Raw genomic sequence first — 22,980 nt, forward strand, 5'->3', positions numbered from 1 at the left:
TCCTTTTTTTGCCTTTTCCTCCATCCAGAAAAGGCAACTGCCTATTTTGGCTCCCTATCCGTCGTCCTTCTGCCCCTCTGTCGTCCAACGAGAGCAACCGAATCCAGGTACCGGAAGCCTCTGCTCATGAGCGCATGCCCTTGACCCCTGTCGCGGCCTGCGTTTGTCCCCTGGCTGCGGCCCGGCCCCTGGCCACCCCCCAGCGCCGTCGGTTGCTTTAGCTGCTGCTGCTCCTGGCTCGCTCTCCTGGCTTGCTCTGGATCCATCTCCCATGGTCCTCCAAGCACCAGCACCGGCACCAGCCAGCGTCAGGCTCGGAGCGTCGTCTGGGGCTGCGGTGTTGGCGCTCTGCCGATACCGTCGGCCCAACACCCGCCCCCAAGCGGCTGCTTCTTGAGCCTGCCGGTGTCGGCGACCTCCTGGGCGAACCCGTCTCTTGCGGCGACGGTAGCGGATCTGTCACCAGCTTTGGCCACTGACCCTTCCTAACCGTCTCTGCCGCCATGTCGCATCCGCACCCCTCCGGCCCTTGTGGACTTGCTGTTCCAGCCATGTCGCCTGACTCCAAGAAAGGTCAGTATTGACAGTTGTTGGTCTTGGCTTGGCTTGCCGCCAGCAATTTCTGAGCGGCTTGCGGGCTTGGTGCATGAAGCATCATCATCGGCGCCTCGTCACTTGCCCAGGGCAGGGCCGAGCAGTTCGTCATGGCAGATTCGCTGACATTTCTGCTGCCCTCGACCCTGCCAACGCCGCATGCGTATCTCTGTCTTGGTGGCCAATGCCTCGCCTGGACCACCAGCCATCAAGTCGCTCTCCTCCCAGGCATCGGATCGCTCCGACTCGGTTTCGTCCGTGCGGGGCCTGAAGCGGGACGCTGGCGAGGCCTCACTCGACGCCGCCGAGACCGGCCATCTCATCCTCGGCAATGACGCGCAGGAGCTCTCTGGAGCCGAGTCGGAGGACGATGAGGACACCAACAAACCCAAGCGCTCTGGCCGAAGAAAGATCAAGATCGAGTACATCGACGACAAGTCCAGGCGACACATCACCTTCAGCAAGCGCAAGGCCGGTATCATGAAAAAGGTGCGCTCGCCTCGGAACTATGCGCAGACAGTGTGCTCCGTGTGGGGGGCGTCGGTGCGGATGGTGCCTGTCTCGGTGCTCCCGACAGCATCATCCGCTCATGCTATGCGCATGCTGTGCACATGCTGTGCGCATTCTTCACCTTTGCTCATCCACGTTCGTCCCTCGGATACCCCGTAGGCCTACGAGCTCTCCACCCTGACCGGAACCCAGGTCCTCCTCCTGGTCGCCTCCGAGACCGGCCATGTCTACACCTTCGCAACCCCCAAGCTCCAGCCGCTCATCACCAAGGCCGAGGGCAAGAGCCTGATCCAAGCCTGCCTCAACGCCCCTGACATTGTCAATCCTCCTGTGCCCCAGGTATACCAGCCCGTACCGCCCGGTGTCAACGGTAGCCCATACCCCGTCCCTCCCGCCGGCTACGTTCCTCATTCGGGTCTGCCGGTCGGCATGGATTCCGTCGGCAGCTCCGTCAGTAGCTCCGGGATGGTTGTCAGCAGCGACCAAGGCTCCTCTGTGCAGACCTCGGATGTTTATCGCGACGACAAGGTACGGTCGTATACTGCCACGAGCGTGCGGTCCGGCCCGGTCAATCGCCCCATGTGTATGACTCCCGCCATTGCTCTGTTGCGCGCTGCACTCAAGTCGAGTGCGGCCCAGCATAGCGTGCAGTTGATGCTCCAGTCGCCGGTTTCATCGATCGGCGGCCTTGGTTGCTACTGTGGCGGCCTTGCTGACCGTATTCCCATTTTTTTGCTTGGCCATTTGTCTCTGATTGCCGGTGCGCCTCCTCTAGAATCCCAACAACGCCCACCTTGCATTGTACTTGCCCTACCATTCCCAAGGCGCCTTCCCGCCCATGCCGCCCTCGACTTCCTCCAACGGCGCCGTGGGCGTGCCGTACATGTACCCTCCGTACCAACCGCTCGGTGACGGCTACGGTGGCATGGTGGGTCTCCAACACAGCCAACAGCAGCACATGGCTGGCCACCCTCACGCCGTGCAAGGTCCTCCTCTCTACTCGCCGGGCGACCGATCTGTTTCTAATCCTCTACCCTCGCCTACACAGCCGCCTGGCGCTCCTGTAGCAACGCACGCCATTCCCCACGGCCATGGGGATAAGGGCAGCATGGGCATGGAGGACTCGAAGCCCTCTTCGTCCAAGGAGAAACAATCCAAGTAAACCCTCGACCGTCTGTCGTCCTTTCAGACGCCCTCGCCTCCTTCTCGGCTCCGTCATGGACTCGCGCCTTGGACATGCATTCGGCTGGTCCTGCTCGTCTCTCGAATGGACAGAGCCTGCGGCCAGTTCCTGTGTCTTCTGCCCTTCAATCTGCGTGCCCCCTCTTGCTCTTTTCGTTTCCCTCTCCCACAGTTCATTTTCCTTTGCCATCCAGCCCTTTCTGCATACGTTGGGCTTCCCCTCCCCCGTTTCGTTCTTCGCCTCCGCTGCCTTGCCCTTTATCTCGCTGCACAGAGTCGCGAGGCAAGGCTAGTATCCTGCATGGACCATCGTTGATCTAGTGTCCAGTTGCGGATCTGTAATATATCCCTCACGTCGATATCGCAAGGTTCCGAATGCGTGACAGCGATGCTCGGTCGGCCAGCACAGGAGAGTGCCATTCCAAGTTGTGTCCGTCTTGGCTGCGATAGCGACCCATTTCCGCATCGACACTTCGCCTCGTTGTGTCGTCCATTCATTCAATCCTTCATTCGACTCTTTGCTCATTTCTTCAGCCGTTCCGTCCGCCGTTCGCCGTTCGCCATTCGCTTCATTCTCGGCGTTCGTTTGCTCTTGCAAACTCCGACGGCCCTCGCACCGCTTCGTGCTGGCTTTGCCTCGGTCGTGGCGCTGTTCGGGTTCCTCGCTCAATCGGCCGGCCTGGCACTTGCCTTCGCCGTCGCATCTCGTCGCCCGGGCCGTCTGCATCTCCCGGCTGAGCGAGCCAGATCCAACAGGACTGTCGGCAGGTGCCCACCAGCCATCGACTCCGACCCGTTCCGCCTGTCCTGCGACTCTGGGAGGCCGATCGACACCGACCACCAGCCTCCTCGTCTCCTTGCCTCCTCGCCACCATGAAATCTGCTGCCAAGCATCGCAGCGACACCAAGCAGACGACCAAACCCTCAGCCATCGTTATCTCCTCGGATTCATCGAGCGAGACGGAATCTAGCCCCCGGACTGTGCAGCCCAGCCAAGGTTCCGCCAGCACTTTGTCGCAATCCCGGACATCGGCGTCGCAGCCATCGCTCTCCCAGCAGTCGGCCAGGCCTGTTGCCTCGGCCTCCAAATGGATCAGCACCAGGAGGACGAAGCCGCCGACGCTCTCCGAGAGCACTCTCAGGCGATCCCAGGCAGTGGCGTCAAAGCCAAGCGATCGAGTTGCGGCTCGTCCAGGCTCTGCTTCGGATGCCGGTTCAGCACAACCAGCACAGCCAGCATCATCATCTCGCCTGCGATCGCACGCCCCAGCCGGCCGGCTCCTGTCGTCCAGCTCAAAGCGCTCGCTTGCACAATCTGCCGAGGATATTGACGACGACTCGGAATCCGACACTGACTTTGGCTCGTCGCAGGGAATACCATCATCCTTGCCCCGACGCGAGCGGGAGCAGACCAACACCGCTGCCAAAGCAACAGCTCTGCCACTGCCCACACCGGCTTCCGAAGCGACTCTGGCATCCAGGCGTGGGGCCGCGGCATCGATATCGGCTTTTGCAGAGGCATCAACATCCAGGGATTCGGCATCCAGAGCCCGTCGGCCATCAGGATCGGTGTCGTCGTCGCCCTCGTCCACCGGCTCTCCGCCATCATCGGCTCCCCAGCCGCATGTGTCATCATCATCCTTTTCATCGTCCCAGACAACCCGCACGATCCAACAGCGGCCCTCCTCGTCTCGGTCCACTCGAGCGTCTCATCGCACTCAAGTCGGCTGGGGACGCTCGCTATGGGACGCAAAGGGCGTACCACACGATGACATTCTCGTTGACGACGACGATGACAGCAGCGGCTATCATCGAGCCGGGGATCAAGACGGAGACGGGGTCAGGGCCAGCCAGTTTAATTCACAGACCTCTTCGAACGGCGGTGAGACCGCCCGCGGTGAAGCGCCGCTGGATGGGTCTCAGAAATCAGATAGGGGCTCGCAGCGGCCAGCGTCCCCTGGACGCATGAGCTCGTCGAGGTCGACAAAGGTAAGCTGCAATTCGGTCGGGTCAAGTAGCCTTGCGTCAGCATCGCATCCGTGGCTGGGCAGCGACGGAATCACATAACTCCTTGCCTATCGTATGCCCTGCTTGACCCTCCCGCCATCAGCAACCCATCGACCGACCATCCAGTCCGCCGAAACGATTCCCTGTCGAGATACCCAATGCTGGAAGAGGTATGTCCTGCCCGAACCAGTGGCTATCCTCGAGAGTCGCCGAGTGGCTCCAAGTTGGGTTTGGCATCAACGGACACTGCCGATCTATGCATTCTTGGTGGGATTTCTCGCCTTGTTTCCGTCGCCTTATGACTGATGTCTCACGACTGATGAACGCATGTGCCATTGTCCCTCAGTGCCCGACAACCAACTCTGGATTGACAAATATCGTCCTGGATACCAAGGAGTATGTGTGCTGCTCAGCAGGTGCAATCCAAAAAGCACGGGCGCTGGCTCAGGACAAGCCGTTGTCGAATCAGTTCCCACAGCAGGCAGTCGACGAGCCCGCTTGATCGTGCTCGATGGAACGTGACCGCTTCCTGGAGTGACCGTCTGGAGCGCCCTGAGCCCAGTAACTGCGTCGCCATTGACTCGGCATCGAATGCTTGGTTTCAGGCCGAACTTGCGGTGCACAAGAAGAAAGTCGAGCAAGTCAAGCAGTGGCTACAGCTGGCCTTTCAGAGCGGATCCAAGGTGAACCCCAGCCCAGCCCAGCTCAGCCCACCGCTTTCAGCCTGGTCCCTAGCGAGGCATTCCCCATTGATTCTGCACTCGGCTGTCCAGTCTCTGTCGTCGATGCTGAAATTAAGCTCTTTCTCAGAAAGGATCGCTATTGCTGCTTACGGGGCCGTCCGGATCGGGCAAGACCGCAACCCTCCAGTCGCTTGCGGCCGAGCTGTCCTATGAGATCAGCGAGTGGACCAATCCCATCAACACCAACTCTCTGCAAGTCATGTACACGGACGACAAACGGAACTCGGACTCGTCTGACTTTGCAGGTACGGCGGAAGCATGAATCGGCACTTGCGACGCAGCTCTCCGAGCCCAATTGACACGCTCCATCGGTCGCCGCGGGCTTTCTCAGACTGGACTTCCATAAGTACAAAGTTCAACGAGTTTCTCGAACGCTCGTCTCGGCTATCGGCTTTGCAGCTGACTTTCGACGGCACTGACCCTGCCCACGAATCGACATTGCCCAAGAGCAGTCGGCGCGTTATCCTAATCGAAGACCTGCCCAATGTCACCGAACTGCATACCCGGCAGAGCTTCCACGCGGCGATTCGAAAATACATCGAATCGAGGTTTTCCATCTGCCCGCTGGTCCTGGTGATCAGCGATGTGTCCGAGGAAACCGGCGGCCGCCTCGAGGGCTCACTCGAGTCTGTCATCTCGATTCGGAACTTGGTCCCCCCGGATGTGCTGTCGTCTCCTCAGTGCACAGAAATCAAGTGAGTCGGCAAAAAAAAAAAAAATTGATTCACCACCAAACTCCCAGTGCCCAAAAGCGAGCCATAGCGACCGAGCGACTGACCCGCTTGCCTGATCCCCAGGTTCAATCCCGTGGCGCCTACTATCATGACCAAGGCACTCAACCGCATCCTCGACTTTGAGTTTCCGGTCGCAGCGCCGTTCCTGGTGCGCAAGCGCAGCCGAGCCGGTGCGTCCAAGCTCCAGGCCCCGCCCGTCGATCCCAAGAGACCCAACAGGGACTGGGTCGACCGGATCGTCAAGAGCAGCGACGGAGACTTGCGTAATGCGATCAATTCGTTGCAGTTCCTGGCCCTAAACGAACTTGCGCAGGCATCGCCTCCAGAGTTGTCTGGACGAGATATGTCGCTGTCACTCTATCATTCGCTCGGAAGGATCCTGCACAACAAGCGTGAGTCCTTGGCTTGAACATTTCAGGCTCCTGCTTTGGCATACAATGATCTGTCAAGCGAGTGGCTTCGACGAGAGTGTGTGCGGGCCGTGCAGAGGCACCGCTGATCAATAATGCTCGCTAACTACATCCGAATACTTGCTATCGCCCAGGCGAGACAGATGCACCAACGGACGGGGACTCGACATCGTTGCTGCCTGAGCACCTCTCCCACCATTCACGGCCAAGGCTCAAATTTGATCCTGAGGTAGACTGGGTCGTCTCGCTTCGTGGCTTCTACAATCCAGGCACTTGCGGCATATTAGACAATACTCACTGCGCACATGCCCATTCCTTGATTGCAGCCAACCTTCGAGATGGCCCACATGGACTTTGACAAGTACGCGCTATTTCTCCACGGGAACTACCCGGACTATCTGGAAGACATTGACGAGGTCCTGATGGCGAGCCAGTATTTCAGCGACGCCGACCTGTTCATGAACAACTGGAAGGTTGGTACCCGACAAGGGCGATGGAGACGCACCCGCGAATGCCATGCTATGCAATGTTGTACTGTACCATATTGTTCACATCTCGCCATTGCACTGCTCTCCGACAGAACCGTGCCCAGTTAGCACCGTACAGCGCATCCGTGGGCATCCGCGGCCTCTTGTTTTCCAAGAACAGCGCATTGACATCATCGCAGTCGGACTCTGGTTCGCTGCGAGGGTTTGAGCCCTTCCGGAAACCCGAGTTTTGGCAAACGCAGAAGCGGCGGCGAGAGCTTGAGCACGACGGGCTCAAGTCGCTGTTGCCAGAATGGATCAAGCAAGGAATCGACGCCCATCGCGATGACAGAAGCAGTCAGGACATGACGCTCTTCCGTATGTTTTTTGTCCCGGCCATCAGCGATGAGAGGCTGGTCAATGGACAACACTGCGGCTGGGCAAGACAGTGGACGACATCCTGATCCTGGCACACCGATATATATTGATGTCGCCCCCGCCCGCTCTGTCTGCATCCTCGCTCTGTCTGCATCCTCGCTCTGTCTGCATCCTCGCTCTGTCTGCATCCAGGCGCCTACAACAGCACCGAGCTCTTCTCCGACATCTTTCCGTTCACCTGTCTCATCAACCGGTTTCAGCATGGCCGACGATTCCACGAGGCCGGACCGGGACCAGGGAGGCAGCGAATGACTCTTGGTATGTGTCCGTGGGTGCTGCCGTCAGTTGCGCTGCTGCTCCAGCTCCACCCCCTCACAGCATCCGTGGGACCGGATGACGATCTGTCGGTCTCAGTCGCTCGGGCACACATCCTCACTTCTTGTCCTCGCGCTCTCGTTTGTCGCAATCGCTGCCAGGGCCTCGCCATGTCGAGTATCTTCAGCAACTCACGTTCTTCCCAACCCGAGACCGGCTCAGTGCCGTGCCGCAGCGCACCTTCCGCGACCACGATCGCTTGCCCATGGACGAAATCGAAGATGATCCGGCAGAATCGGCCGCTCTCCGGCCTGGACTGACCCCGGCCACCCTCAAACGAGAAGACTCGATCGTCGAGGGCGATGGTGACAGCGACGTTGTCTGGCCGTCCATTGACCGGGCCATGAACACCAACAACGGACATGCTGAAGATATCGAAGAGTTCTGATTCCTGAATCGGCCGGCAGGGTCTGCTGCCCAACACATGCACGATGTCGTCGCTTGATCACCAATACAACAGCACAATACCACTGAAACCTTGCCGATAGCCTGTCGGCTGTTCGCCGCCCGCCTCTTTGGACCCCAGCGAGCTCTTTCTTCTCTCGCATGCGTTGTGTCTCGGGAGTGGCAAAGGCACTTGGCGGCCAGCGTCATCGATCGCACCTCCGCGGCTTTGCTTGGCCACCAGATCGTATTTGTCTCGTCATGGAGCACACATACCCCCTCGGCTTGGCATCTTGGATCTCCTGCGCTGCCGCCCGACCCGCCTCGCCATGGCGACATCGCACTCTCATGGTCCCCTGAGCATCATCGGGCACTTTTACAGCCACCTCGACCGCATCCGCGCCGATCCAGCTCACCCACAGCAGTCGCTGGCGGCCCTCCTTCTTGCAAAGCCAATCCGGCCACTCGCTGTCGAACCCAGCCCGCTCGAGATCGTGTTCCGCAACGGGCTGCCCTCTGGAGACCGAGTTTATGCCGACCATGTCGAGTGGATCGTCGACCGCATCTTTGCGATCGCCAAGTCGAGATTCACGCCGTTCGTCCTGCCAGGGGTTGCCCTCCTCGACAGCTTTGCCGCAAGGTCAGGATTCAGATCAACCGCAGCTGCCATTGTTTCTCGACCTGCACCTGCGAACCTGCGAACTGCCCTCATCTACTGCTCTGGACTCGCTATTAATTCCATCCCTGGGTCCGATGGTGGTGGCGTTGGGGAGGGTCGTTCCAATATTAGCCAAGCTCAAGTCGAGCAGATTTGCATAGCGTTCGAAGACAACATGGCCCGTGTCGCAGACGGCTTGGACGACCCGGCTGAAGCGCAATCCAAGATGGTCGCAGCCTTCATTGAACAGGTGCGCTGCGATTAGCACGATCCAGAAACCCGATGGTCATGGTGCTCAATGCCCGCCATTCAACCCACCACCGTCGCTCTGCTCACCCTCGTCGTCGTTCTACCATGGTTGTCCTGCCCACTTTCCGACTCCTTGACCTGGTTGCATCCCTCGCAGCACTTCACCATGCCAAACCTACTCATAATCCTGGGCCACAGCTTCACGGTCGGCAGTAGCCAGAACACTTTGCCACCGATGGTCGAAGACTGCTTTGGCTCGTTTGCCCTGCGGCATCCCCGCGATCTCAAGAACGCCATCGGATTGACGGTTGGGGCAAAGGCCTGGAGCAAGCATGCGCATCGGGCGACAACTGGATACTGGGGATCTGTCAAAGGGAGTCAGTACGCCTGGTGGCTCTTTGCTTGTCCAACCGCTTGCTCTAGTCAATGAGGCTGGCCCAGGAGCAATCGCTGACATCACGGCCACTCTGTCGCCACTGTCCATGCCTTCATCGACTCCTTCGGATATGCATCCATGCAGCTACTCAAGATAAGAACGAAACGGCCGCGAAGCTGCTCGCACGCATATTTTCTGAGGCCGTTTGGTTCAACATCCACGCGCTGCCGGTAAGCAATATCGGAGGGAGAATTCATGCCAATATGTCCCCGGCATCGCAGAGCGAGCCCGCCGGAATCCCGATGGCTCAGCGTCCGTGCGGCGGCTGCCGTGACTGCCGTGACTGCTCATCACAGTGTATCCATCCGCACTTTCAGCACAACATCCGGGTCTACGAGATCCGTACTCTGCAGGGGTATGGGGCGCGGTGGTATCTGACCGAGGAGCCGCTTCCTCCAGCGGACGATCCAGAGCCAGGGACAGACCCCGATCCCGACGCTGCAGCTCCTGATCGCATCGATGCTCCGGCGAAGGCTCGGCCCGAGTCTCTCGGAGCCAAGCTGCGGATCTCCGGCACCATGGCCATCGAGTTTCGTGGGTTCCTCGAGCCGTTCATGGAGAACGGCCATGAGGTCGGGTGGGTGCACTAGAACCGAGCTCCATCGGCTCGATGGTCCGGGGAGCACTCGATGGCACGTCGTCTGATGCAGCAAGAGGCCAATTCATCGATCACCACCGAATCCAGTCGATCGATGCGGCCAAGCCACGGAGCATACGCTGTTCTCGGACGGACTTGGTATCTGTCGCAGTCGATCAACATCAGCAACAGTCGACTGCCAGTGAGTGTGGTACCATATGCACTGTCCCAAGTGTCAATCGGGCGTCCACGGAAACATCGTCTCGGTGTGGCATATGCAAGCCCCCCATGGTGCTGACTGGACGCAGTCATGTTCTTCAGAATACACATGGTTCACACTCGCAGCAGCAGATCCAATAAACGACGAGCGGATGCTGATGATTGCTATGCCGCTTGCCACTCGCGCAGACACTTGAGGTTACGTGAGGTTGCTGCCTCTCAGACACAAGCACGATGGACTTGATCGAGAGAAGCCGATGCGGTGTATTGGGATGCTGTCGACAGCGAGCTATCAGTCGGACTGAGGCCGGCATACCAGGCGACGTTTCTGCCGACCGGAATGGCCCGCGAATCCAGCGACATTATCGTCGATGCACCAAGAATGTGACAGCCAGTCTCGAGAGCGAACTGAGGCGGGAGCTGGCTCTGCGTCGAAGATGGGGGATTCGATTCCGGGTTACGACTGGGATGGCAAAGCACTCGTATGAGTGACGGAGCAGGCGGAGGTGTCGGATCCAGGAAATGGGAGAGCGACGCACACCGTCATTGGGACTGCTTCAGCCCCGACATCATCGACAGAGTCGCTTCAAAGTCATCCTCCATCTTGTCAAAGGCCTCGAGTTTGCGCTGCTTCTCCTGCAGACGGTCGTTGGCGTTCAGGGCCGATTTCTTGGACGACAGGAGAGAAAGAACGTCGTGGACCGATTCGTCCAGCTGCTCCTTCAGCAGAGCATCTCTGGCCCGCAGCGACTGGGACGAGACGGCCTTCTTGACCGCCTGCGCCGCAGCCTTGGACGAGGCGGGTTTGGATATGGCTGCATCCTTCTTGGACGAGCTGGCTCTGGCGGCCGGCGGGGGCTTGGTCGGGGCCTTCTTCTTGGCCATGCTGGTTGTGGGTATGGGCGGTCGCAGTGGGTTGCTGCCTGATGTTGGTGGTGGCTCGCCGGTGCTGGGGTCAGATCAGCTTCCCTGGTCGCGGCAGACAGAGTTGCCAACAGCCAGCACAGTTCAAAGGGCGGAGAAGAAAAAAAGCTTTGTCCAGGAGACGGATCTGATTGGCCTGGCTGCCGTTCCAGATTCGCTCCCAGGCAGAAACAAAACATCATGCTAAGCGGCCATGCTTCGGGCCGGTGTGGTTGCGACGGCGCTCGCGCAGTGAGCCAGGAACATATCCATCCGCCGTCGACAGTGGCCATCAAGGTGTGCTTGTGCTTGTGCTGCAGATGATGCTGTTGGCGCAAAGCGATCCAGCATCGATTTGATGCACCGCGATCCAGCATCGCAGCATCAACACAGCCGGGGGCATGATCTCGGTGTGCAAGTCTATTCTCCATGGACATGCGATATCTACGGACATCCCAGCCATGGCCGCCGCCGTATCGACCGAGCCAGGCCCGCAAACCACATGCTTGCCCGTGCAGCGGGTGAACGGAGCGATAGCCGCAATCACGCTCGTCGGCCCGATCATTCGCGATCAATGCCTTGCCGTGTCGCCATCCGGCCTTGGCTCTGCCGGCTTGTTTCTGAGTTGCCCTCGCTCGTCTTCCCCGACAGGGTCCTGCCCTCGGCCCGGTCTGTCCTTTGCCCTCGTCCCTGCAACTGCTCAACCATGGCCTCGGAGCTCAAGCAGCGAATCCCCAAGCCGGCCTCATCTTCGGACGACGAGCCCGATCGTCCTGCGTCGGATCGTCCCGACACCCCGCAGTCGCCAGTCGACGGCGATGACCCTTCCCGCTCCGAAAACTCACCCCAGCCCCTCGAGCGGCACCCTGAGAGCGAAACCGATACGGACCAACGCAATCCCGCAAGCAAGTCCCGCAAGAAGCCCGCCTACTTTTCGCACACCTTCTTGATTCACACCGTCATTCGGTCCTCGCCGCTGTCGTCCGAGGTGCGTTTTGGCCCCGCGTCTGGCCCCATGTCTCTGGTGTGCACTTGCGCACTCTCTGCCCACATGGCAGACATTGCATCCGACAAGCATCATGTCCTCCAGGGATGGATGTGCGCTCGCCAGCGACGGTCCCTCAGTCAGCCCAAGCGTCACCAAATGGACTCGGTCCGTCTTCATTCGACTGACCGTCATCTACTCCCTGGCTACTTCGTCGGCGATATGCTGCACCATTGGCGCATCCGCCACAACGCCTCTTGCCGAATCTCGTCCTGATCCAGTCTCCAGAGCAAAACTATCGCGGCTTTTACAACTTGACGGTGTTGTGCCTGTTTGTCCTCAACGTTCGCCTCGTCATCGAAAACTACCAGAAATACGGCTTCCTGCTCCAGTTCCCCACCATCGGCGCCCACTCGAATGACCTCTTCTTCTGTCTGCTGGCCTTTCCGTTTATGGCCGTAGGTGTCGACTGGGATGGGGCTCAATTGCCCGATCCTGTTGTGGTTGTTAGATGCTTGGATGCCTGGATGCCTGGATGCCTGGATGCCTGGAACTGTGGCTGCTTCTCTTACCCGGCGCAGGCCAAACTGACCAGGATACTCTTTGATATCAGGGCTCTGTTTTTGTCGCCCTCGCCCTCGAGAAGAATGCTTCCAAGAAGCTGGATCCACGCAATCCCACCCCCACGGCGGTCTGGCTGTCCCACTGGGCAAATATCACTCTGGCCCTTGCAACACCGACCCTCATATCGTGGTTCCTCATCTGGCATCCGGTACGAGAATATGGCATGGGCGAGAGAGTCGTCGGGGACGTAGTTTTGCGTGGCTGCCATACATATGTGGAGTTGAGCTCGAGTGCCAGTACTACTCCCTTACCCCGTTGCTCTCGCTGACATCCCATTTGCTCTTGGCATATGTCTCAGGCCATCGCCGCGGTTCCTGTCTTTGCGGCAACGATTCTGTTTCTCAAGTTGATCTCATACATGCTCGTGTGCGCCGAGTTGCGCCGAGAAATGGCCCAAAAGGTAATTGCCAGACACCGGTTCTTGAGGGCAGGCACATCCAGCTGGCTATGTACGGGCTGGATAATATGCAACGATGCACAGTGGCGACGATGCGCAGTGCCGATGCTGCGATATCCGCGACTGAGCGGCTCCCTCTCTGTCAAATACATCCAGATCCATCCGACCCGCTACGAGGATCGCAACGCTCGCCAGTTCGAGGTTTCCGAGCCCGTTGACTTTGACATCGATCAAGTGCCCTACCCCTCCAACATCACGCTCGGCAACCTGCTCTATTTTGTCGCCGCCCCGACGCTGGTATCTGTTCTTTCCTGTTGACTCTCCCCCCTCGCATGCTCGTTTCTGCTGTATTCCCACACGTCTCTCCGGACCCCAAATGGCCACCCGTATCGCTGCTGATCGGTCCTCATATATATATTTGATGCAGGTGTACCAGCCGAGCTATCCCAGATCGGCAAAGTTCTCAAAGTCGGAGCTGGTAAAGCGAGTCATGGAGCTTACGATGGCGCTCTTCGGAATGTACTTTCTCACGCATCAGTACATGGGTAGGTTGCAGTTGCTTCCTTCAGCCCCTCGCCCAAAGCCTTCCTGCGCTAACTTGTTGGAAACCCGCACCGATGCAGCCCCAACCCTGCGGAACTCTCTGACGGCTCTAGATGAGCTGAGCGCCCTCAAGCTCACCGAGCGCATCCTCAAGCTCTCCATCATCAACGTGCTCGTTTGGTTGCTGATGTTTTACGCGGTACGTGGAAGTTCGACGGAGAATGCGCGATACGATACGATATGGTGCTGCGGTTTAAATCGTGACTCATGGGCCGCTTCAGTTTTTCCATTCGTTCCTCAATCTGAATGCTGAGATCCTCGGATTCGGCGACCGTCGTTTCTATCAGTCGGTAAGTTGTTATGGACGGCCGTCTGCTTGGGCTGACTCAGCGGCAACCGGATGCCCGTGGTAATATCTTGAGCTGACTACATCTTGCCGTGGACCCTAGTGGTGGAACGCAACCGACATTGCCGAGTACTGGAGACTTTGGAACTCGCCTGTGTACAATTGGGGTAAGCATCCCGGCTCTAAGAGCACCGCGGCGTTCATGTGCCGGAATAAGGCGCATGTATCGGCACCGACATCTCACGCTGGGCTGCTCCCTTCTCAGGAAAGCGACATGTCTACCTCCCTCTGGTCATCAACTACAAAGTACCCCCGGTCGTGGCCTCGGTCGTCATCTTTCTGATCTCGGCGGTCCTGCACGAGCTCATCATTGGCGTGCCCGTGCACTCGATCAGCGGCTTGGCTTTCTGGGGCATGCTCGGCCAGATCCCGCTCATCTTCCTGACCAAGTGGCTGATGGCCATCCGCAGCCTCCGCTTCAATCGCCGCAAGAAGCTGTTTGACACGATCGGCAATCTGGTCTTCTGGATCTCCTTCACGATCGGTACGTGTCTGATGCTGCATCTCATGGCCGTGGGATTCTCTTGCTCTGTGCGTGTCGCTGTGATGGATATACCTTGGCACCGTAGCTTCAACAACCTCCGTCTCTCCTCTCTTTGTCTCGCCCTCTCTCCGCGACTACTTGCTCGATCCGACAGTTGGCCAACCCACGGCCATCCTTCTTTACTACTCGACTTGGTACCGCCAAAACGTCATCAACACCTAATTGGCGCGGCCGTACTCGAGTGTCTTCCCCTGGCCACAAATGTTCTGGCTCAGCCACTAACTCGAACAATGTCCCCACCACGGCACCGTTTTGCGTGTCCCTCCTCTTGTTTGCGGCGAGATCTTCCCGCTTGTACTGCTATTTTTTCTTTCTTTCTTTCTTTTCTTTACCATTCTCGACAGTGAGAACAAACATGAAATCAATGCAAAACAGAGGCCATCCAGACTTTGACTGATGGGGAAAGGACGTAGAATGATAGACGAGGGGGATGATTCGATGATAGAAAGAATAGGAGGTGGAGGGCATGTGCTCTATTGTCGAGGGATTGCAGATGGACAGATACCACCGTTGGACAGGCTGGTGGTAGTAGTAGTAGTGGTGGGGGGGGGCTGACCAGTGTGTCTCGTGAATGTAGTTGAACTTGGACTGTGGCTATAAAAGGAGTCGAGGATTCTGCGTGCCAGTCTATCTACCGGCCCTTCCAGAAGAACAGGCTGGCAAACTTGCTGGCCCGTCGCTTGAGCGTCAGCGACCGCTCGGTGTCGTCCGGCTGTCGACTGGCAGCGGGCCTCGTGAACGGATTGCCGGAAAGATTCAGGTTCGGGCAGCGCTTCAGGTCGTCGAGAGAAATAGGCGGCGTCTCAAAGTTGTTGTACGACAGATCGATCTCACACTCGACGGGGAGGGACCAAAACGACTCTGGCAGGCTGGCGAGCTGGTTGCTGGACAGGCTCAGGTGCGTGAGCGAGCCCATGTTGCCGAACGAGTCGGGCAGATACCGCAGGCCGTTGCTGCCGACGTCGAGACTGGCAAGCAGGCCGAGGGCATGGATGCTCTCTGGCAGCGTCACCAGCGCGTTCTTCCAGAGATGAAGCTTGGTGAGGGCATGCAGCTGGCCGACCGAGTCCGGGAGGACGCGCAGACAGTTGTTGTTGAGGATGAAGCGCGAGAGCGACTCCAGTCCGCCGATCGAGTCCGGCAGTCCCTCGATCCTGTTATCCTTGACGTCCAGATAGGTCAGCTCGGTCAGCTGGCCGATGGATTCAGGAAGGCGCGAGAGCTTGTTCTTGCAGAGGTATAGCTGCGACAGCAGTTCAAGGCCGCCGATGGACTCGGGCAGCTCCACCAGCTGGTTGTCGCTGAGGTAGAGCTGTGTGATGCGGTTGAGGTTGCCAAAGGCCTCGGGCAGGTGCGAAAGCCGGTTCCGCCCCAGATCCAGGTACGAAAGCTGCACCAGGTCGCAGAACGAGTCCGGCAGCGACGTCAGCTGGTTGTTTTCGAGGGCCAGGTATGTCAGTGTCGAGAGGCTGCCGATGGCCTCGGGAAGCTCCGTCAGCTGGTTGTCGTAGAGGACGAGCTGCGAGAGCTGCCGCAGACGGGGGAACGAGGCCGGGAGACGCTGCAGGTGGTTGTTGCTGGCGCTCAGGCGGACGAGGTACGGCAGGTTGGCGATCGAGTCGGGCAGCCAGGACAGCTGGTTGTAGTCGACCCGCAGCTCCCGGGCGGCGACCATGTTGCCCATCGACTCGGGCAAGGTCTGCAGCTCGCTGTCAAAGTACGAGAGCTGCAGCGGGCCAATCGGGTCCATATGCTTGGCGCCGAACTTGGAGACGGTCGCGGCCTGCTGGTTCGGCTGGAGGGAGTTGAACCAGCGATCGTACAAGGGCGCATGCTGTGCTTGGATACGGCGCATGATGGCCTCGAACAGCGCCGAATCCTGGGCGACAAGCTCCCAGAACAGAGCCTCGGCTGGGTGCGGGGTGGTGGTGGTGCGATTCAAGAGGTGGAATGCGCCCAAGGAGACATGTTTCAGGGATGTGTTGGGCGCCCGCAGCGACTTGGGCAGCGCTGTGCTGCGGATCAGGAGGATGTCCGCAAAGGCCTGCAGCCAGACTCGGGCAGCCTGGGGATGGCGGTAGAGCCGCCGCGAGACGAGCGAGAGCCTGAAGCGGGTGGACGCATCGGTGGTCCGGGACAGAAAGACGATCTCGAGGATGTCCCTCGGCGGAGCAACCATGACGGGGGGGGGACGAGATTGATGCTGGAGTAGAATCGATGCAGGAGTAGAATCGATGCAGGCGAGACTCGTCCAAGCAAGTCCAATCCAGACGAACCCAAAGTCCAGTCCAGAGGAGACCAAAGTTCAGAGCAACCCGAGCGAGTCTTTTGGGCCAGGAGCGCCTGGGCTTTCCTATTCGGGCGGACGCGGTGCGACAGCCGCGCACAGAAGCAACTCTGTCGCGCGAAACAGAGGCAAAGGGGAAAGATGGGTCGCAACCCAAATCCAGCGACAACGGACCCATGTCCACGACACCATCGGGTGCATGTCGAGAATGGTGCAGGGGCGACGCCGCTGTTGGGCCCATGTCGTTACCGCTCGTGTTCGTTGCGCTCATGGGATCCTGGTGTGTCGATGCAGGCACTCCACCATGGAGCAGGCCTTGGCCGCTCCGACAACCCGCAAACACGGCCCCGCATCCATCCATTGACAAAAACGAACAGCACCCTGAACATCCACAGCACTGATGGCATTCACACGGCATTCACACCACGGCATTCACACTTCTCACTCCCCGCTCCGAGCCTCGCTCAGGTCCGTGTCTGGCCTCGGTTGGCCAGCGGCGCCCTTTGCATGCACGCACAGGTCTCCGTCGCAATCGAGCACCCGGAGAAAGAGGGCGACCATGACGCAATCGCCTTCGATGATGCTGCGGGCTTTGGAGTCTGCCGGCCTCATCAATCGCGCTTGACTGACCAGCCGCTTGAATCCGATACCTCGGGTCTCGGGGAGGAACCGGTGATCTGTTGCGGTGGCAAAGTGTTCCATCGGTCAGTCGCTGAGTCCTATCAACCCCCCTCCCTTAGTCCATGGAGACGCTGATTTCTCACGGTTCGTTCTTGCGATCCATGCGTCTCCGCTGTGCAGCAGTACTCACTCGAGAGTCGGCCGCTGGAATACTGGATCTTGGGCTGCTGTGGGTTGGCCAGACAAAAGCAAAACTCGACACAGACCGACGACAGGGCTTTGTTCGACGATGACGACGGGCCGCAGCAGTAGAGGAAGAGGGAAACCGTGCGATGGCGGCTGAGACCCAGCTTCAAGCACCTGCAGGCGAGGAGGATGTGTGTTTTGATTAGGTCCGAGTGATCGAAATGCCCGGGCTCGGTGTCGTTGCTGCCTTTGTGGTCAGGGCATTGCCGCCCATATACTGCGGCTGCTTGCCGAGCCCAGGATGCTCTGCCAGTCCTTACCACTGGGTCTGCCGGAGAGTCCAGACGGGGCTGTTGACCAGGCGAGTGCGCTGAACATGGCTCCACAGCGGGATGATCCATTTGAAGATGCCGTAGTCGCGGCTGGCCCCGGCCAGGGTCGGGAACAGCACCAGGAGGTCGAGATCCAGACTGGCAATCTGCGCGGCGTCGGCTATCAGATCAGAATAATCCGCCAGTCCATGGCCCATGTCGATCTTCATATCCGTTTCCGTATATGTATCTGTATCTGTATCCGTATCCGTATTCGTATCCGTATCCGTATTCGTATCCGGGCCCGTGTCCAGGCCCCGGTTCAAGTCCAAGTCGAGGTCCAGGCCCAACAGCCCAGCCTGTGTCCAGCCGTCGATCATATTCCTGAGCTTCTCGGCTTGGAAATGCACCAGATAGCCGAGCCGAAGCCTGGACGACGGCGGGGTGCGTTCGTAGACAAACTTCCAGAAGGCAAACGATGTCCTGGCCTCTTCAAACTCAAACTCCGATATCGCACCAAAGAGAAGATCTTGCAGCCGCTCATGCCCCAGCTTGTCGGCGAGGACAAAGAGCTCGACCGCCACGAGCATATGGCTCGACAGCCCGGACTTGGCCTTGGGTTTGGTCTCGGCGCGGCCCAGACCCAGACCCAGACCCAGGCTGAGGCGCCCCGTATACAGAAACTCGAGCAGATGCTGGACGACATGAGGCTCGTCCTCGGGCATGTCGATTTGGTTGAGCCGCGACTCTCGGAAGGTGCCCGATAGGCATGCCTCAAAGAACGGGACGGTCGTCAGGACGCCTCGATGGACATGGAAGGATGCTTTGCTGTCTCCGCTGCCGGCCCGCACCAGCACTGGCGGCTCGGTGATGCCGCAAGCCAGCGCCCAGTTGCTCGGGAAGAGCCTGCAGGTGCAGTTAGCAACAAAAACAGGTGGGAGGTGAGGCGGCCGGACGAACTTGGTGTGCGGGGAAACAAATGAGACAGCGGGGCCATCAGAGATCCAGACAAGCGGCGGCTGGGGTGATACCTCTCTGTATCAGCTTCAGTTGGAGCGCTACAGGCAGTCGCTGTGAGTTTTGTCCTGCTCGGACGCAGACACTGGGCATCGTCGGAGGCCTCGTCGCTCGCTCTTGTCATGGCCGGGATGGAGATGAGGCAAGAGCCCGGACAGCTCCGACCCAACACGAAACATGACCAACGATGTGTCCCTTGTGCTCCTGGCTGCTGGCTGCATCCGCCCGCCTTCTCGAGCCAGACATTCGCTCACTCCTGGACACAGGGGATGGGACAATGGCTCGGTGCCGAAGGTGGCGACATCGAAGACATTGGTCGCGAGAGACAGGAAAGGCAGACACGCAAGGATATTGGTGTATTCATGCCCTGCCACAAGACAGGGGCAATTCGTCCTCTCCAACATCGCTGGCGCAGAAGAGGAAGAGGAGGAGGGTATTTCTGAACGAGCTGCAAACGAAATGGATATTCGAGGAGAAGGGCAAGAGGGCCAGTCTTGCAGAGGCTGTGAGCTGGTCGGGCTAATGAAATCAAACGGAGGCGGAGCGGGGAGGGGAATATTCGAGGCGCGAAGTGCAAGCAAGCAAATAGGACTGCAAGAAGGCAAGACTGCAAGAAAGCAAGAATAAGGACAGATGTGTGAGAGAGGGAGTGAAGGTGGTGGGCAATTACGAAGAGAGGTTGCAAGCGTAGTCAAAAATTGAGAGAGCACACGATATGTGTACAACAAAGCCAGTCGAAACAAAAGTCAGAGTCATTAGGGCAACGGAGGAAAAGGGCAAGAGGAGTGCATCCAAGCCTTGCGCTGTGGATGCGAAACCTTGCCTCGTGGTCGCAAGTAAGATTAGAATATGATGTCATGGGTGGATAATGCTGCAATGAAGGAGAGCGTGCGAGAGCAAACAAGCGCCGAGGAAATGGAAAGAAGGGGAAGCGGCAAAGGAAGGCTCGTAGGCACCACACATCGAATGGTCGTATATAAAAAAGGGAAGCAAAAGAATGGCAAATGTGAATAGAGAGAATAGGTCCAACGGCAAACACATGGCAACGACCACGACCCCCGGGCCATGTCCCCGAACACCAGCGGCCTCGACTCAGATGGTAAGAGTCTTGCCAAACTTGATAAGCTTCTCGGTGTATCGTGATCGGCTGCGGGTCATCTTGGTTTTGCTGTCCAGCGAGTTCGTCAGGAACGTGAGCAACTCGTGCACAGCCTCGAGGAAGGACTCCTGGTACAGAACTCGGTCCGATCCAGACGCCGAGCCGATGCGAGTCATGGACGGCAGCTTGACCATCGGAACATCGCCCGGGAAGGTCGGGCTCTGAGGGGAGTGAGACGACGCGAGGCTGATGACGCTGTGGTGGCCATGGAGATGGATTCCGTCCTGGCGATCGGGCGAGTAGATCGACGGCGACTTGGACCGGCTCGAGGATCCACGAAGGGTCGCAAAGGACTGCAGGCGGGTGCCGTACACGCTGGAGCCAGAGGCAGCGAGCGCCTTGAACTGCTTCTTCCACTCCTGGTTCATCAAAATGGCGTCTTTCCAGGCCGAGATCCACTGTGTCTTCTCGGTCTCGGTCATTTTGCGCTCGTAGATCTCGCCGCAGAAGCGCTGCATCAGGCCGCGCACGATCTGGGCCGATGAGTCTGAGGCGCTCTGCAAGGCGCCGTGCGCGATGCTCTTGACGTGGCGGATCTGGATGCGGCAGCCGCTGGCGACAAACGACAGCACGAGCTTCATGGGGTCGGCGCTGGGATCGCGCTGGTAGTACGCCGCGCGACTCGAGGTGCCGAGCTCGCCGACCCAGGTAATGAGGTCGTCGAAGCAGGTCACCGAAAAGCGATGCTTGGCGCCGTAGGTGTTGAGGACCCAGGTCCAGATCACGGCGGGCTGGGGCTGCTCGTAGCAGCGGGTAAAGCATGCGCCGCCGCGATGGTTGTCATTCATGAGCGCCTCCTCGATGTAGGACTCGGGCACCTTGATGAGCGAGACGATCGTGCTCATGGCCGGGATGTTGGCGTGGCCGCTGGGTCCCATAAAGTCCTGGAGCAGCTTCCTGGAGCAGTGGAACAGGACCTCTTGCGGCACGAACGACTCGAGGAGCTGGAGCGCGCTTGGCTCAAAGCCTTCGCGGATGACCTCGCTGACGAGCGACTTGGTGAAGCGCATGCCTCGGGAGATGTACATGCGGACTTGATCGATCGAGGCGTGGTTGTCGCGCAGGATGAGCTTCATGAAGGGGTTGTTGATACGTCTCAGATGCAGGCCGTTGGACTCGAGGGCGGACAGCAGGAGCATATCGAGTTTGGCGATCTGGTAGATGCGGAGGGCAGCCATAGGCGTGAGCTCTTCCAATGGAACAAAGCCGTACTTGACGATGAGCTCGCGAATCATGTTTTTGGAGGCCGCCATGTTGTTGGCGTGCTGCTCAAAGGCCCCGATGTCGTCGCAGGCAATACCGGACTCGTCGCCGTACAGATGGTAGCCTTGCAAGATAATCAGCCGCTCGATCTCGGTTGGTTGGCGAACGAGCTGTGTCTGCTGAGGCTGCGATTCAGAGTCGTTTAGGGTTGTCGACGGCGACGGCGGCTTGTAGATGGTTCTGTTGATGAGCTGGCAGAAGAAACGCGGGACGACTCGTTCTTCCTGGATCAGCAGCTCGGCAAGCGACAGAGTGAGCAGGTTCTTGTGCTTCTTGAGGCCGTAGTAGAGGGCAAGCCGGCCATACTGGGTCAGCAGCCAGTCGCGACGCAAGGTGGGTTCTTTGGAGATGCAGTAGCTCCATCGACACAGGCGGGTAAAGTTGGTTGGGTTTGGCAGGAAGTGGACGACACGGGCCCAAACCTGGTGATGGGTTCAAGGTGGAGGGTTGACGAGAGGTGAGTTTGGCGGATGAGACAGTTGGTCGTATGAGATGAGCCAATGCATCCGAGTGAGAGTCGTGGGAGTGATGATTGACGCGAGACGAGTCGAGATGAGTGGAGATGAGTCGAGGTGGGATGTGTTGTCCAAGGCAAGGCGCCAGCCAGGCGCAGGAATTCATCCGCAGACAAGTCCGAGCATTACGCGGAAACAGACGACGGCGATGGGACCGAAGCACAGCGAGATGCGGCGAGAGCGAGCCAAGAAGCCAAGAGTTGGTACGATGGATACGATGGATACGATGGATACGATGGATACGATGGATATGGGTCACCGCGGTACCGAAGAAGGTTTCCAGGCCATCGGATCGGATCAGATCGGGAGATAACCAAACCAAATAGATGGGAGCAATGATCAGTGGTTTGGTGATGACTCTAGCATCGAGTGACAGGATCTCAAATAGGAAGGGCACGGCATGGTGGCTGCATGAATGCACGCAGGCGACCTCCAAGCAGAGGACGGAGATGCAAAGCATGCGAGCCAAGTGGGGAGGAGCAGACAGGGTGCATACAGGCCAGCCCAAACGCCTTGGAACCGTCAACGAGAAATGCAGCGAGTGAGAGTGATCGTGGACAGGAAATGCAGCGAATAGGGATGCTGGATGACCAAATATTCAGCCAGCGACGAAGGAGCGGCCGTATTTGCACCCAATGAAAACGAAGAGACGCAGGACAGAACGGGGCCGTCATGGCACGGATGTAGTACCTCGTACGGAAGCGACATCATCCCAGGGCCATAAAAGGCCGAGATGTCGGTCGAGTCGGTGCAGACGCTACTTGTCTCGGTCCGGAAGCTGTCGGCCCGTTCGCGGCCGAACCGCAGCCTCAGCGAGCTGGTATAGGTGGACTTTGACTGCGACAGCCCTGATTGAGCGCCGCCGGCAAAGGCGGTTTGGGGAATATCCATGGGTGCGGCCGACATTCGCAAGGACGGGTTTGGTAGTCGCAGGGCATGGAGAAGGGAGGTGCGCAAGTCCTGGTCGGGCTTCTTTTTCTTGGAGTTGAAGGCAAAGAACCTATAGAAGGGCCCGTCGATGCGGTTTGGGTCGTAGAGGTTGTGCATGTCAGCGCACGGATCAGGAGCGGAGGGCGAATGATGACCAAACGTTGGAGGAGAGGATGAAGGGGGAGTCAGCGACGGTCATCCAAATAGGCGGGAGCAGAGGCAGCAGCAGGAGGAAAAGCAGCAGGAGGAAGGCAAAGGCAAGCAAAGATGGCGATGGGACCGGGCTGGGCCGAACTGAATTGGATTGGATTGGATTGGGGCTGGACTGGGCTGGACGGGACTGAATCGCAACATGTACAAAACGGT

The 22,980-nt window shown here is 58.7% G+C and overlaps 7 protein-coding genes across 7 annotated transcripts; 5 read left to right on the forward strand and 2 right to left on the reverse strand.

The window, feature by feature from the left end:
- The first annotated feature begins 3 nt into the window (after positions 1-3).
- BJ171DRAFT_513379 (uncharacterized protein) lies at positions 4-2,645 on the forward strand. The gene is made up of 4 exons (XM_053111762.1): positions 4-573; positions 800-1,083; positions 1,264-1,632; positions 1,880-2,645. The coding sequence occupies exons 1-4, from the start codon at positions 504-506 to the stop codon at positions 2,264-2,266; spliced, it is 1,110 nt and encodes a 369-aa protein (XP_052964622.1). The 5' UTR covers positions 4-503; the 3' UTR covers positions 2,267-2,645.
- A 285-nt stretch (positions 2,646-2,930) lies between these two features.
- BJ171DRAFT_513381 (Rad17 cell cycle checkpoint protein-domain-containing protein) lies at positions 2,931-7,876 on the forward strand. The gene is made up of 12 exons (XM_053111763.1): positions 2,931-4,275; positions 4,397-4,463; positions 4,640-4,689; positions 4,899-4,976; positions 5,104-5,281; positions 5,368-5,731; positions 5,834-6,162; positions 6,315-6,409; positions 6,507-6,653; positions 6,761-7,025; positions 7,218-7,343; positions 7,502-7,876. The coding sequence occupies exons 1-12, from the start codon at positions 3,160-3,162 to the stop codon at positions 7,786-7,788; spliced, it is 3,102 nt and encodes a 1,033-aa protein (XP_052964623.1). The 5' UTR covers positions 2,931-3,159; the 3' UTR covers positions 7,789-7,876.
- Positions 7,877-8,531: 655 nt separating this feature from the next.
- On the forward strand, positions 8,532-10,085 carry BJ171DRAFT_513383 (uncharacterized protein). The gene is made up of 4 exons (XM_053111764.1): positions 8,532-8,692; positions 8,849-9,068; positions 9,212-9,297; positions 9,445-10,085. The coding sequence occupies exons 1-4, from the start codon at positions 8,618-8,620 to the stop codon at positions 9,715-9,717; spliced, it is 654 nt and encodes a 217-aa protein (XP_052964624.1). The 5' UTR covers positions 8,532-8,617; the 3' UTR covers positions 9,718-10,085.
- On the forward strand, positions 10,079-11,409 carry BJ171DRAFT_513386 (uncharacterized protein). Its single transcript, XM_053111765.1, has one exon. The coding sequence runs from the start codon at positions 10,408-10,410 to the stop codon at positions 11,032-11,034; it is 627 nt and encodes a 208-aa protein (XP_052964625.1). The 5' UTR covers positions 10,079-10,407; the 3' UTR covers positions 11,035-11,409.
- BJ171DRAFT_444336 (MBOAT, membrane-bound O-acyltransferase family-domain-containing protein) lies at positions 11,410-14,669 on the forward strand. Its single transcript, XM_053108139.1, has 11 exons — positions 11,410-11,814; positions 12,093-12,269; positions 12,425-12,583; positions 12,734-12,835; positions 12,989-13,129; positions 13,260-13,377; positions 13,456-13,574; positions 13,657-13,725; positions 13,825-13,888; positions 13,987-14,265; positions 14,420-14,669. The coding sequence occupies exons 1-11, from the start codon at positions 11,533-11,535 to the stop codon at positions 14,485-14,487; spliced, it is 1,578 nt and encodes a 525-aa protein (XP_052964626.1). The 5' UTR covers positions 11,410-11,532; the 3' UTR covers positions 14,488-14,669.
- A 1,988-nt stretch (positions 14,670-16,657) lies between these two features.
- Positions 16,658-18,447, reverse strand: BJ171DRAFT_513390 (uncharacterized protein). The gene is made up of 3 exons (XM_053111766.1): positions 17,740-18,447; positions 17,424-17,593; positions 16,658-17,289 (listed from the first exon to the last, which is right to left on the reverse strand). The coding sequence occupies exons 1-3, from the start codon at positions 18,318-18,320 to the stop codon at positions 17,054-17,056; spliced, it is 987 nt and encodes a 328-aa protein (XP_052964627.1). The 5' UTR covers positions 18,321-18,447; the 3' UTR covers positions 16,658-17,053.
- Positions 18,448-19,839: 1,392 nt separating this feature from the next.
- On the reverse strand, positions 19,840-22,731 carry BJ171DRAFT_583943 (uncharacterized protein; the record flags this gene model as incomplete). Its single annotated transcript, XM_053114277.1, has 2 exons — positions 19,840-21,591; positions 22,375-22,731. The coding sequence occupies 2 exons, from the start codon at positions 22,729-22,731 to the stop codon at positions 19,840-19,842; spliced, it is 2,109 nt and encodes a 702-aa protein (XP_052964628.1).
- Positions 22,732-22,980: the final 249 nt, after the last annotated feature.

Source organism: Polychytrium aggregatum (assembly GCF_025602895.1).
Source record: "Polychytrium aggregatum strain JEL109 chromosome Unknown BJ171scaffold_30, whole genome shotgun sequence".
Classification (NCBI taxonomy): domain Eukaryota; kingdom Fungi; phylum Chytridiomycota; class Chytridiomycetes; order Polychytriales; genus Polychytrium; species Polychytrium aggregatum.